Source organism: Microchirus variegatus, assembly GCF_963457635.1.
Source record: "Microchirus variegatus genome assembly, chromosome: 16".
Classification (NCBI taxonomy): Eukaryota; Metazoa; Chordata; class Actinopteri; order Pleuronectiformes; family Soleidae; genus Microchirus; species Microchirus variegatus.
This window is the reverse complement of record NC_139817.1, coordinates 8,611,903-8,623,987: the sequence shown is the minus strand read 5'-3', so window position 1 is coordinate 8,623,987 and position 12,085 is coordinate 8,611,903. Positions and strand designations below refer to the sequence as shown.

General features: G+C 41.5%; 1 protein-coding gene across 1 annotated transcript; it reads left to right on the top strand.

Moving 5' to 3' along the window:
- On the top strand, nucleotides 1-8,236 carry crkl (v-crk avian sarcoma virus CT10 oncogene homolog-like). Its single transcript, XM_083902088.1, has 3 exons — nucleotides 1-1,255; nucleotides 2,343-2,817; nucleotides 5,929-8,236. The coding sequence occupies exons 1-3, from the start codon at nucleotides 948-950 to the stop codon at nucleotides 6,061-6,063; spliced, it is 918 nt and encodes a 305-aa protein (XP_083758214.1). The 5' UTR covers nucleotides 1-947; the 3' UTR covers nucleotides 6,064-8,236.
- Nucleotides 8,237-12,085: the final 3,849 nt, after the last annotated feature.

Genomic DNA, 12,085 nt, shown 5'->3' with positions numbered 1-12,085 from the left:
TCTGGTGGCTCCTGCTGAGGGAGGGACGAGCACAAACCGGGCAACGCATTAAAATATCGTGTCGTCGCGGAGGGGAACCCTCGCGAGCAGCCGGGAACGCACGCCGGAGCCGCCGCGCAGCGTTCTGGCCTCAAAGAGATGCACGCGCCGGACCCGAGCCGTTGCCGCGAGACCATTTTTTGTGTGAAGACGTGTTGCGGGCCGCCATTTTTTTTCGCTGCTGCCGCTGCCTCCAAAGTCTGCTCTCGCGCAAGAAAGGGATTCAAAAAGCGTCTGTCCCTCACCCGCGAGACATAGGAAGACCGCGAGTGAGCATCGTCGACCCCGCAGCTACTGGCTACGTTTGGCAGACACGGGTGGGATGTGAGGTGAAACACTGAGGCCACCTTTTCCGTTCTCATAACTGACACACACACACAGTGAGTGGTGGAGATACATTTATTAGAAGAGGAGCCTGGTGTTTTCTCGGAAGGCGGAACGAAAAGGGGAAGCTTCCTTGATCATTTGTTTCTTCGGCCTCCGTAGAAGTCTGTGCAAGTTTTTGTTTTATTATTATTATTATTATTGTTTGTTTGTTTCTTCTGTTCTGTTTTGGTCGCTTCAGCCCATTGCCTGCTGATCACAGGAACCACATAATGCTCCAAAGTTGGCTCCAGCCAGTCGCAGCCTGTCTCTGAACACGTCAGGTTGTTGTTTTGTTGTTGTTTGTTTGTTGGTTGGCTGGCTTCCCTCCTCCCGGTGCCTGCGTCGTTTGTGTAAGAAAACAGTTCAAATCCTCAACAGGGCGACAAACGCCCTGCCCTGCATCTTCCAAACCTCGCTATATTTGCTGTGATTGGCCAATCCCAGCACGCATTCACGTTTTTAAATTATTGTCTCGTCTGCTTTGTCGTAGTTTTTTTTTCTTCTTTTTATTGGACTGATATTAACTTATTTTTGATCAGAAAATGTCTGCTCGGTTCGATTCGTCTGATCGATCCGCCTGGTATTTTGGACCAGTGTCACGAGTGGAGGCACAGAATAGGTTACAAGGACAGAGGCATGGTATGTTCCTGGTTCGGGACTCGTCGACCTGTATAGGCGACTACGTGCTGTCAGTGTCTGAAAACTCCAAAGTGTCTCATTATATAATCAACTCCTTACCCACCAAGAGGTTCAAGATAGGCGACCAGGAGTTTGAACACCTCGCAGCTCTGCTGGAGTTCTACAAAATCCATTACCTGGACACCACGACTCTAATAGAGCCAGCACCCAGGTAAGGGAGTCACCCAATGCCCTTGTCTAAAACCACCATGTCATACAGAGTACACACAAAAACACACAAATTCCATTAGCATTAACAATTCTGATCTAAGTGAACCAGATTGTTTTTATTTGAATAGTCAGTTTTTCTGATTGACAGTGTTTTGCAATATACTTTTTGAAATTGACCCTGTGTAACAAGAACAGTGTGATTGATTAAAAACATGATCGAGCATGACAACCATACACTATCAAAGCATTCCAGGTTCAGTGTGTTGTTTTTAGTGACATCTAATGGTGAGACTATGATTCTACGCATGTTGAGGAATTGCGAATTTCGCAGGTTGGTTTGCCAGTTTGTGCAGCCATAGAAGAAATAGTAGCCTCCATAAAGCAAGAAGTACACATGAAAAGTTAATTCGAAAGCTACAATTATTCATAGTGTATGTTTAAAGGACCAATGTGTAGGATTTCGTGGCATCCAGGGGTGAAGTTGCATATTGCAACTACCCGAGTACAACAAATATTCAACCTATGTAATCTTCCAACTCATCAGTTGCATAGCCTAGAGATGCACGATATTGGAGTTTTTGCCAACATGCCGATGTTTAATATAAGTCAAGAAATTAGCAGCACATTTAGCCTACTGCTGTGACCATTAGTCATATCAACACATATCGGTGGGTTCGCCGATATATGAAAATCCATTTTTACGCCAATATTGATACTGTACTGATAATATTGTGCATCCCTAGCATAGTCAATAATACTAGCCCCATAAGTGTTGCAGGCCCTGCCCTGTCGTGCCTGCTTCAAGTATTAATTTTGACAGATTTCATACTGATGGTGACACCAACATTTGCGGCTGTAATGTACTGTTTTCATTAAGAACTTGAGAAAATGGTTTATTAGTTTGTGTCCTGTTGGCAACGTTAGCTTGTATTAACAATTTCATTCAGACGTTGTCTGCTTATCTTCACTGCCCCTGCCACAATATGTAACGTCTTGCTCCGAATGTGATTACATAACCTGATGGAAGCCTTTTTTTGGTAACCACATTATTTCCCTTCTTTTCTGCCCCATTTTTGTCATCTCCCAAGGTACCCAAGCACAGGGATTGGTCCCATCCAGCCCATGGGTGGCCCAGAGGAGAACGTGGAGTATGTGCGGACTCTATACGACTTCACAGGCAGTGATGCAGAGGACCTGCCCTTCAAGAAGGGGGAGATTCTCATCATCCTGGAGAAGCCAGAGGAGCAGTGGTGGAGTGCCAAGAGTAAAGAAGGGCGTGTCGGGATGATCCCCGTCCCCTATGTGGAGAAAGTGGTACGACCTTCACCTCACTCTGGTCAGCCTTCTCACGGGTCTCGCAATTCCAACAGCTATGGAATCCCAGAGCCTTCGCACGCCCTCGTCCACGCCTATGCTCAGCCCCAGACGCCTTCACCATTGCCCCCTGGTACACCTGGAGCCGTTACCACTCCTCTGCCGTCCACGCTGAACGGCCCGGTCATGGCAAAGGCCATTCAGAGACGAGTGCCGTGTGCCTATGATAAAACTGCTCTTGCTCTAGAGGTAATGTAAAATGGATTTTGAGTTCATGCCCTCTATTTAATCTAAATTTTGTCATTTGTCCATTCTCTTTATCTCTTCTTTCCTGCTCTGGGAGACCACATTAACACTGGGTTCTGTCCAGAGTTATGCCTCTGCCAAAAATGTAGTCATATATTTCATTGATGCAGGGCTCAATTTTACTAAGAACAGAAATACTGGTTGTGTTAATGATCTTGCGCTTCGTTTGTCATATAATATTTACATCTTATTTTTATTCAAGGTACTTTTCAAGGACCTTCAAAGTAAGTTGCGCTACATCATGGGTTAAATCACTGCACCATGTACATAAATGTAAATGCCTTCGACGCAAGAAGACGATCGACTGCAGATGATTGCAGATAATGGAAAAGGGCCTTTATGTTTTTTCAAACATAGTCTATGCATCCTTTATACACCTGTGACACATGTGTTTGCATAGTCAAAGAGATAATGGAAATCATTATCAAGGATACAGTTGGCTGTATCCAATTTGCGCAGTGGCCCAGGTTCATTCTTCCTGTTTGCCTGCTAGTTTCTCAACAGAACAAGCATTTCTCAGTTCACCATGGCTTATTCATGGCTCAGCTCAGCTTTGGACTGTAGTAACATGTTGAAGCATGTGGTTTTATGTTCAATGTGCACTCTCCATCTATAGTGGGGCTCCTAAAAGCTCCACTCTGATGGTACATTGAGCTGAAGTGATAGCCTCGGGGGAGAGATGGAAATAAAAACTATCATAGCAAGAGAGGAGTATCATTAGGGTTTTAATGGTAGTCCAGGTACTGTTCATTGATTTGGTGCTTTAACATTCCTCATATTGTTTTTTTGTTATTTATTTAATAGATAAAAGGACTTCTCATTTTTTACCTTACTTAGCTGTGAAATCACAGTCCCTCTTCTGAGAGATCTGAAACTGAAACAATGAATTTTTAAACAACAATGTGTTAATGTTGTTAACACATCCTCAGGGCTTCAGGCCTCTAGCTTGCACAACATACCGTGGGTAGTGACAGATGAGCTATTTTCTGCCTGTATGTGAGAGACTTTCTCTTAATGGTTTCGCTCTTGCTTTAACACGCGGAAGGATTTTGTGGTTTTTTTTGGGGGGGGGGGTCGAACCTTGCCAGCATTGGCTAACTTTGGTTCGGTGGACAAACGAATGCAGGTGGCTGACTGTCATCTGTGATGAACCTAGCATCGTGACACCCAAGGCTCTTGATACCATACTTAATTATTGTCAATTACATGCCAATTGCACTTGTCACATTTATAGTAAACAGCTGTAAACTAGTTACTGTTTATGGGGTTTGTGTTATAAATACTAAATGTTGTCAATGTTGTCCCAAAACTGCAGAAACACGGTGTTCCTCCCTGAACCAACACATTTATTTTACCAAGCATCGATGTGTAGCGCCAGCAAAAATGAAAAGCTCGCTAATGATTTTTTACAGACAGTTATTGGCACCAGAGGTTAATGAACCTGTTTAGCGCCAGTGTGATTGTAGATGGTGACGTTTCGTGACAGATGTTGTTCATTGCCAGTCCATTTAACGCTGGGTTTCAGTACTCGTTCCTATTTTTAGCCAGGGCTCTTCTGCTTGTGCCCTGACATCAGCATGCGTCAGTGGTTGTAGGAAGTCATCTGGGTCTCTGCAGACGGTTATTGTGATCCACTTAGCGAACAAAGAGCAAACCTGGTGAATGCTGAAGGTTAGGTGTAACAGAATCTGTTGCGTCTTTCCTTGTTAGCGCTTTGTCTCCTTTGTATACACAGTAAATTGACTGATAGCAATAGTTAAACAGGAGATGTGTACTGCCTGATTCAGAACATCCTGCTAGATTTGAATAAGAATGTTTCACTGTAATACTCTCTTTTTATTTTTATTTTTATTCTTGTCCCATCTTTAAATCAATAATCTGTCAAAGCGAGCTGCATACAGTAACAGTGTGACTTGGTTTTGAAAGCCCTCAAAATTTAAACAAAAATCATAATATTTCCTGTGGTATTTTTAATTCTGCTTGTGTGTGCATTGACAATTCATAACATGTGGCTATTTTGGGGCCTCTTGGGTTCAAGAGTAGGAACTTTTGAGTCATTATTTATTTACACAGTCCCCAACAAGTGAAATCGGGTTATGTCCTTGATGATTTAGAGCTTGACTTTAGCTTATTTTTGGGTGTATTATGAGTCTGCTTTTTCATAGCTTCCTGCCAGAAGACTTTTAAATTATTTTGCTTTATACGTGTTTTTTGACCTGATTTTTTTTGGCATCATGACGGAACAGATCCTTTTCAAAGACTTCATATTACAAAGTGGACATGTCTACTCCCATAACAACAAACCTTTTCTGAATGAAGCCTTGAAAACTAATAATACCATTCAGTGCCTAGAGGTTTGGTAAGATTTGTGATTCTTGTAATGGGGATTTTTTTTCCTTGATAGACAGATTCCACAGAAGCTTTTATGACTAAGCAGCATTCTTGGCATTCCAGAGTAGCATTAGGGATTATAGCTACTGATGACGTCTAGGACTGGATGTCCTTGAAACCTCTTTTTTTTCAGTTAAAGCTACAAATAGAGCTTTGACATTTGTGTTTTCAATCATGGGTTTTTTTCACGATTGAGACTCTCCCTTCTCTAATCCCGATAAAGAACATTGCTTGAACAGATTGAGGTCACGCTGAGCGACTTATGTTCCTCAATCGTTTGTTTAAAAGGCAGTATGAATGAAGCCTATATGGAGAAGTTTTTATTTCTTTTTTAAATATAACTGTTTGAAATGTTGAAACTCCCAGTGAGAGAGTCTGATGCTGTGGATTAAACTCAAATCAACTCTCTTTCACCATAGTCAATTTTACTGGTGTATATGAGGTGGAAATATAGTGTGTTCCTCTTTTTTAAAGAAATTGTGATTCTGTGTTCCACTCTGTGGCTGTAATCTGGAATTAAGTGCTATTGTTTGGGCCATAAAATGCAAATACAGATGATATCTTCCAGAACCGCTGCTCTGATACGGCTAAAGACATTTTTGGAGCATGTATGTTTTTAAACACTCCTTTAACTCCACCTCTTGTCCTCTTGTCCTCCTCCAGGTTGGCGACATCGTCAAGGTCACGCGGATGAACATAAGCGGTCAGTGGGAGGGAGAGGTGAACGGACGACGGGGTCTCTTCCCATTCACGCACGTCAAAATCATAGACCCGCAGAATCCCGACGAGAGTGACTGACCCTCCACCGGAACCTCTGCCCGGTGTCAACGTGTAAACCCAACTCTGCCGAAAACCCACCAGTGTCACCATGGTTACGTGCTTGCCTGCTCGTCGTGTGTGTGGGGGGGGGGCTGTGCCGTGCCGCGATCGCCGCAAATCCCTCTCGTTTCCAACCGTTGCGAGGCTTTCAGACTGTTTACAGTTTTTGGACGTTGGATCCAGACTAGAAAAAATCTGACCCCCTCCCACTTCTCACAGCCCCCTTTCCCAGGTCTTAGTTCCAAGCTGGGCAGTGTTTTTTTTGCATTAATGTCCTTTTCATTTCCAGATCACTGGGCATCAGTGTGTGTGTGTGAGCGAGTGTATGTGTATGTGTGTTTAAGTACAAGTGCATGTGAGTAGGTCTGTGTTCACGATAGATATTTTATCAGTCTGTTTTTTTAAATTGATTTCTTTATTTGGTATGTTTGAAGTCTTGGGGACTTTTAGAAAGAGTTGGTGTGCGTTCGTTTAGTTTGACAGGGGGACATTTTGTACGAAGTAGGGAAAACCTTGCGTTTGTCCCTATTGACATGGGAGAGCGCTGAGGCTGAGGCGCCAACAGCCAGTCGAGTCATTTCTCCAAACAATCAACAAGTCACTTTTTGTACCTTTAACGTCACCCATTCACACACCGTTTTGTCCATGAGGATTTCATTTTGACAGTTCCTTGGTGTGTGTGTGTGCGATTGGAGTTGGAAAATCATGGTTGTAACATTCTAAACCCCTCAGTCACTTCTAACCTGGAGCAAGTCTGGCTCACAAGACTTATTTATCTTTTGTTCAATGAGACACAATGCAGCCACACGTGGTTCCATCTCCTTCTTATTTGTGCCATGTGATCAACAATAATTGTGTGTGTTTTATTTTGTTTTTATTTTCTGACATCGAAACGATGTATTGTGGGGTGGTGATGTTTTTTTTTTGTTGCATGTCCACTCGGTACCCCTCCCCCCTTTACTTTTCTTCTTCTAGTTTTATTTGGAACTAAAAAAGGACATTTGCAGGTTTTTAGTGCCAACAGCACCAAGCACTGGGAGATAAATATACAACGTTGTTGCAGTTGAGCGCCGAGCTTTAAACAGCTAGCTTAAAAAAAAACGCAGCGTGGACACTTGGACTAAAGGCTTTACTGTGGGGGTGAGGAGCTCCACTATCAGTGGCGCAGGTCGGGAAAGGAGAAAGAGTCTCAGCAAGCCAATGAGATCCCATTAATGCCTTTGTTGAGAAAGTACGATGAATGCATCTTTTCGTGCATGCAGTCCTCTCTAACCTTCCGTCGATGACAGTTAGGCCTTCGCAAACTGCTTTATCCCGGTCTGTGCACAATTTCTGGCTCTCTTTTATGCAAACTGACTCCTTTTTGGAGTAGAGGAAAGTGTCTTTGTTCATATTGTGCTGCGAATCAATTCAGTTTGGGCTGAGAGTGAAAGCATTGTGAACATAATTGCTGATCCCTTTCATCTCTGCTGTATTTAAAAGAATAACTTTTCGTGTGTGTGTTCCCCCCCCCCCTCCCTCCCTCCCAGTGCTCTCTGTTAAAAATCATCGCTCAGCCACATTCACTTCTGGGTAATATTGTGCAGCTTTTTAGTTGTATCAGTTTGGTTTTTTAATTTTGTCAAGATTCTAGTCAGGCTATGAAATCATGCGTTTAAATAAAAATAAGTGATATTATTAAACAAAAGTACCTAAGGTGACATTTACAAAAGGGAAAAATGCCTGCTGGTTGCCTCTGTGCATGACCTCTTGGCCTGGTACATGGTTCTGCCTGGCCAAATGCTGCTTAATGTCATTTATTTCCTTATTATTAAATATTATTTTTAACCCCCTCTTGGTCTGGGCAAAACGAACCCACGCGTGGGTTTTTCCTCACCAGACATTAATGACATCTACTAATTAAGCAATACACCCCGATTAGCTCCCTTCTTGAGGTGAACTTGCTTTTTCTCGTGCTTCTGAGTTGTTTTGTAATGGCATTAACAGTATTACTGTGCTCTTTTCTCCATACTCTAGGAAAGCCTGTCTTTACTTAAGAATTGAAAATTGTGCCTTTTTATTTTCTTAATACCATTTACATGTGTTAATATTTCCCATGGTTAACACCTGTGCTGGTATCGACCCTTTATGTACAGAACAAGTAAATAAAATTTACGTCTACTTCTTTAAGTCGCTCTGGTGTCCTCCTTGCTTTCGTTGGGCAGACGCGTTTGCAGCAGTTAGCCGTGGTTTTGGCGTCACAGGTTGCGTATGTGGAGCACAGGACGGATGCTCCCGTTCTAATTTTTGACAGTTTCCAGTTTTGACACAAGCCTGCGCCCAGGAGAAAGGAACCAATTAATGAATTTTAATGAAGTGCTATTAAAAGAAAGTCAGTCGACCTCGAGACGAGGAGCGGAAAACTTTTCAAGGGCGACGTTTTTCCGACGGTCGTCGTCGTCTGTGTTTATTCAGCACTTTTTCAAACCACGTACAGAAGTGAACACACTTGGATTCAAAACGTGATGTCATTTAATGTCACTATTGTCACAGTACAGTTGGTTGATGGTTTACTAAAAACTCGATCAGATGCATGTTTGCCTATATACCATAGCCTATAAATCAGGCTTTTGGATGATGTACTTTTGCCATGATTTGGGTGTAACATGATACTTGGGTGGCAATTCAATATGTATTTCTACTATACAAGTATTATGTTTCGTCAATGTTGATAATTCTACTTTTCTTCGAGACAATGACTTGCGTACATTTCCAAAATCCATCCATGTCAAATGGTCACTTTGACCTTTAAATTGAATAGGATGGTGTTAAATAACATGGAAAACAATATATTTTGAAGTGAGCTGCAACATTAAAGTGCCCCAGATAAATAAAGACGACCAGTTCCAAGTAGAAAATAAAGTGTTTTTCCTCTAGCTTTAGCTTTTCCACTGAACTCGTGCTGAAAGATAATGAAGTAAAATGGCTAAATTAATAGAGCTTCTCAAAACGGGACAAAAAAAAAAATACTTTTTCAAACCCCATAATTGCAGATAACACTTACAAATAGAACTTCAAAATAATTTCGAGATAAATTGGTAACTGATTCGTTTAGCCGTGTCGCTGAAGATGATTTTTAAAATTGTGCCCAAAAAACAAATCACACTACATCAACAGCACTAGCAACAGTTTTCCAATTATAATAAACCTTCTCCTGTTGTAATATTAGCCTGTTGTTTCTCTGAATCGTTAGTCGTGTAATCACTTCTTTTGCTCCCTGGTCTGCTTTATTTCAATCTGTTTCACAACGCATATCCTGACGTCATTGACTTGAAACTTTCCAAAGAATCTGATTATATTGAAAAATCAGGACTCACGTCGTGACTCATTCCATTTTAGGTTGAGTTTTATCCCTACAATGAGCCATGTAGTTAAGAGTTCCACCATCGTAGAAAGTCTACATTAATCTCCTCAGGCTACTGCTTCCTTGTTCCCTTATGTATGAGCCGGGTTCCAATATTTTATTAATGCTAATCTGGACTGTGATCAGTGTCGGCTGCAGTGAGAGTAAATGTGTGATGAATCAAACGGAGCAGAGTCTGACCTTTTCCTCCAGGCGGAGTGTTTGAGTGAGTCACTGTGTGCGAAACAGTTCGATGTCCCCGCAGTCCGTCCATCACCGACCACCAACGCTGCCTCTGCATTCGCCTCCACGGAGGTAAATCTTTGCCGTTTGACAATATGAAGAGAAATCACCAACACACATTAACATAAAGAAGTTTTAAATTGTATTTCTGAATTATTTGTGATTTTCAGCAATGTCCATTTAATATATTTATATTCAGTATGTAGTTGATGAAATGCACTGAAGGAGTTCACCTCCTAAACGTGAACACATAAATGTGGTTTAGTCTGTTAAGTGCTGTTAAAATATGAATATATGCAGTAAATCTATACAATCTGTAAAAACATCACGTGATACATGTGTCTGTAAAATGTGACGCATTGTGTAAGACAGTTATAATTATGGTTTAATTTATCTGCTATTTATAGCAATGACGGCTCACAGTGACTCCTTCTTTTATCCTACGCTTAAAAAAAGGGGGGAACGAGGACTTCAAGTATGAGTTTGCAGAGAACAAACAGACAGACTTTAAACTCACACTTCTGCAGTGATGTCACGGAATCAGTGACATTTATATCAAAGTTTCATATGTTAGGTGTCATTAAAGGTGCCATATGTAAGAATGTGGCCAAAAAACGGTTACTACGTTCAAATTCAAAATACCGAGGTCTTTTTAGGTTTCGGTTTTCTGACGTAACTGGCAACCCGTGGTTGCTTGGCAGCTGAGACACGGTAGGTGGCGCCACATGCCAAAACATGGTTTCAAAACAGAAACAATGATTTGCAGTCTGCAAAATTTTTGTTTTAATGCAAATATTTTGGCTGTACTGTTGTTGGTGAGTTCAGTTCAGTTTGAGTGACATATTAGGAGGATTTTACGGCCAGTTGCTTTAGATTTATGACATAATGCACCTTTAATGTTAAAAATCAGTGTAAACGGGCACATGGATGTGTCACATGACCTCCCAGTTAGCAGCAGTCTATCTTTGGTGAACAAGCCGTAAACCCCAGGAATTAATCCGCTGTTCAGATTACTGTGTTTAAAGAGAATGAACAGCAGATTATAGAATTAACTTTTCCAATTAGGGATGCACGATATTTGTAACTTTTTTGCCGATATGTCAGCAGCAGGAACCCACCCGGGACGAGCTGACCTACTGACATGACCCGCGGCATCACAGGGAACGCGTGAAGATCAAAATGGCCGTCATGTGTCGCAGTTTCAAACTGAGGAAACCGTGTCTGCTCGAGGTCTGATGTTTTCTATTTGTGACTTATATATATATATATATATATATATATATATATATATATATATATATATATATATATAAAAGTATTGACCTATCTAAAATGTCAGTTGGTGTGTTCTAGAAATTCCATTACTCCCTGAAGCAGCTCTGTAAATGTCCCAGATTTAAGCTTCTCTCTCTCTCCCTCTCTCATAAAACATTTACAGCACAGATGCTCCTGCCTTCTGCTGAGGAAACTCTGCCAGACTCTCATGGTAACTCCGCTCACACCGACTGTCATCGCCGTACCAGGTCAGACCAACAGAACATATTATAAGACGTCGATATTGTCGCCCAATTCGCCAGGTGAAGCTTATTTGGAAGTAAGAATATACTGAAAAGCCACCAGGGGGCAGCTCAGTTTGATTGGACTTGATTTAAAACACCGGTAAATGTCCTCCTGAAGAGTTAATGGTCTGTTCGTTTAAGGTGTTTTTCAGTAGAACGCGATGTCACCTTTGTAAAAAGCGATGCTCCCACTTAGAGGGAAACGGACGATAAAGTACGGCACATTGTGTCATCGACAGCTGGTGTCATTCCGCTTTCGGGCGACGTCTGTAAATCTGCAGTTGAAAAAAACATGAGATCAGATCACTTGGCTCAGACTCTCCTGTTGTTGTGTCGTAACATCTGCTCAGAAGATTCCAGTGCAGCAACGCTTTAGTGGTCCCTCCTCATCGTGTATTGTTTGGATTCATTTCTAAGTGTTTTCCGATATTTCTGCAACCTTAATGAACAAAAATGTGCTAAAAGTAAAAGAGTATTCGGTTTATCAGTGTTTTCTTCAGTCCAGGTTTTCAAAGAGATATTTTCCACTTTCGTTGAAAATCATTTGAAAGTTCACGTTAATGTTGTGTCCTGTTTCTTGAAGCTCTATATTCATTTTGGTCCAGCATGTTCTTACTCACTTTATTTTCTTACAGCAATTGCTCAGTGAATTCCGATAAGTCAAAGCTAAAAGAAAATCAAATCATTCTTTTTTTTACTTGGCCTAATTGTATATATTTTATAAATAGCAGTGGCTGCTTATGTACCAACTCATTTATTTAAATACATCTGTTGTTGTACATGCTATGCCCCACTGTCCTACACTCTTATAAACAAG

What these genes read in the sequence shown, in the direction of transcription:
- crkl (XM_083902088.1), top strand. Translation starts at nt 948, where the DNA reads ATGTCTGCTCGGTTCGATTCGTCTGATCGATCCGCCTGGTATTTTGGA. An exon ending in CTAATAGAGCCAGCACCCAG is followed by an intron (nt 1,256 to 2,342) that starts GTAAGGGAGTCA and finishes TCATCTCCCAAG; the next exon opens with GTACCCAAGCACAGGGATTG. An exon ending in AAACTGCTCTTGCTCTAGAG is followed by an intron (nt 2,818 to 5,928) that starts GTAATGTAAAAT and finishes GTCCTCCTCCAG; the next exon opens with GTTGGCGACATCGTCAAGGT.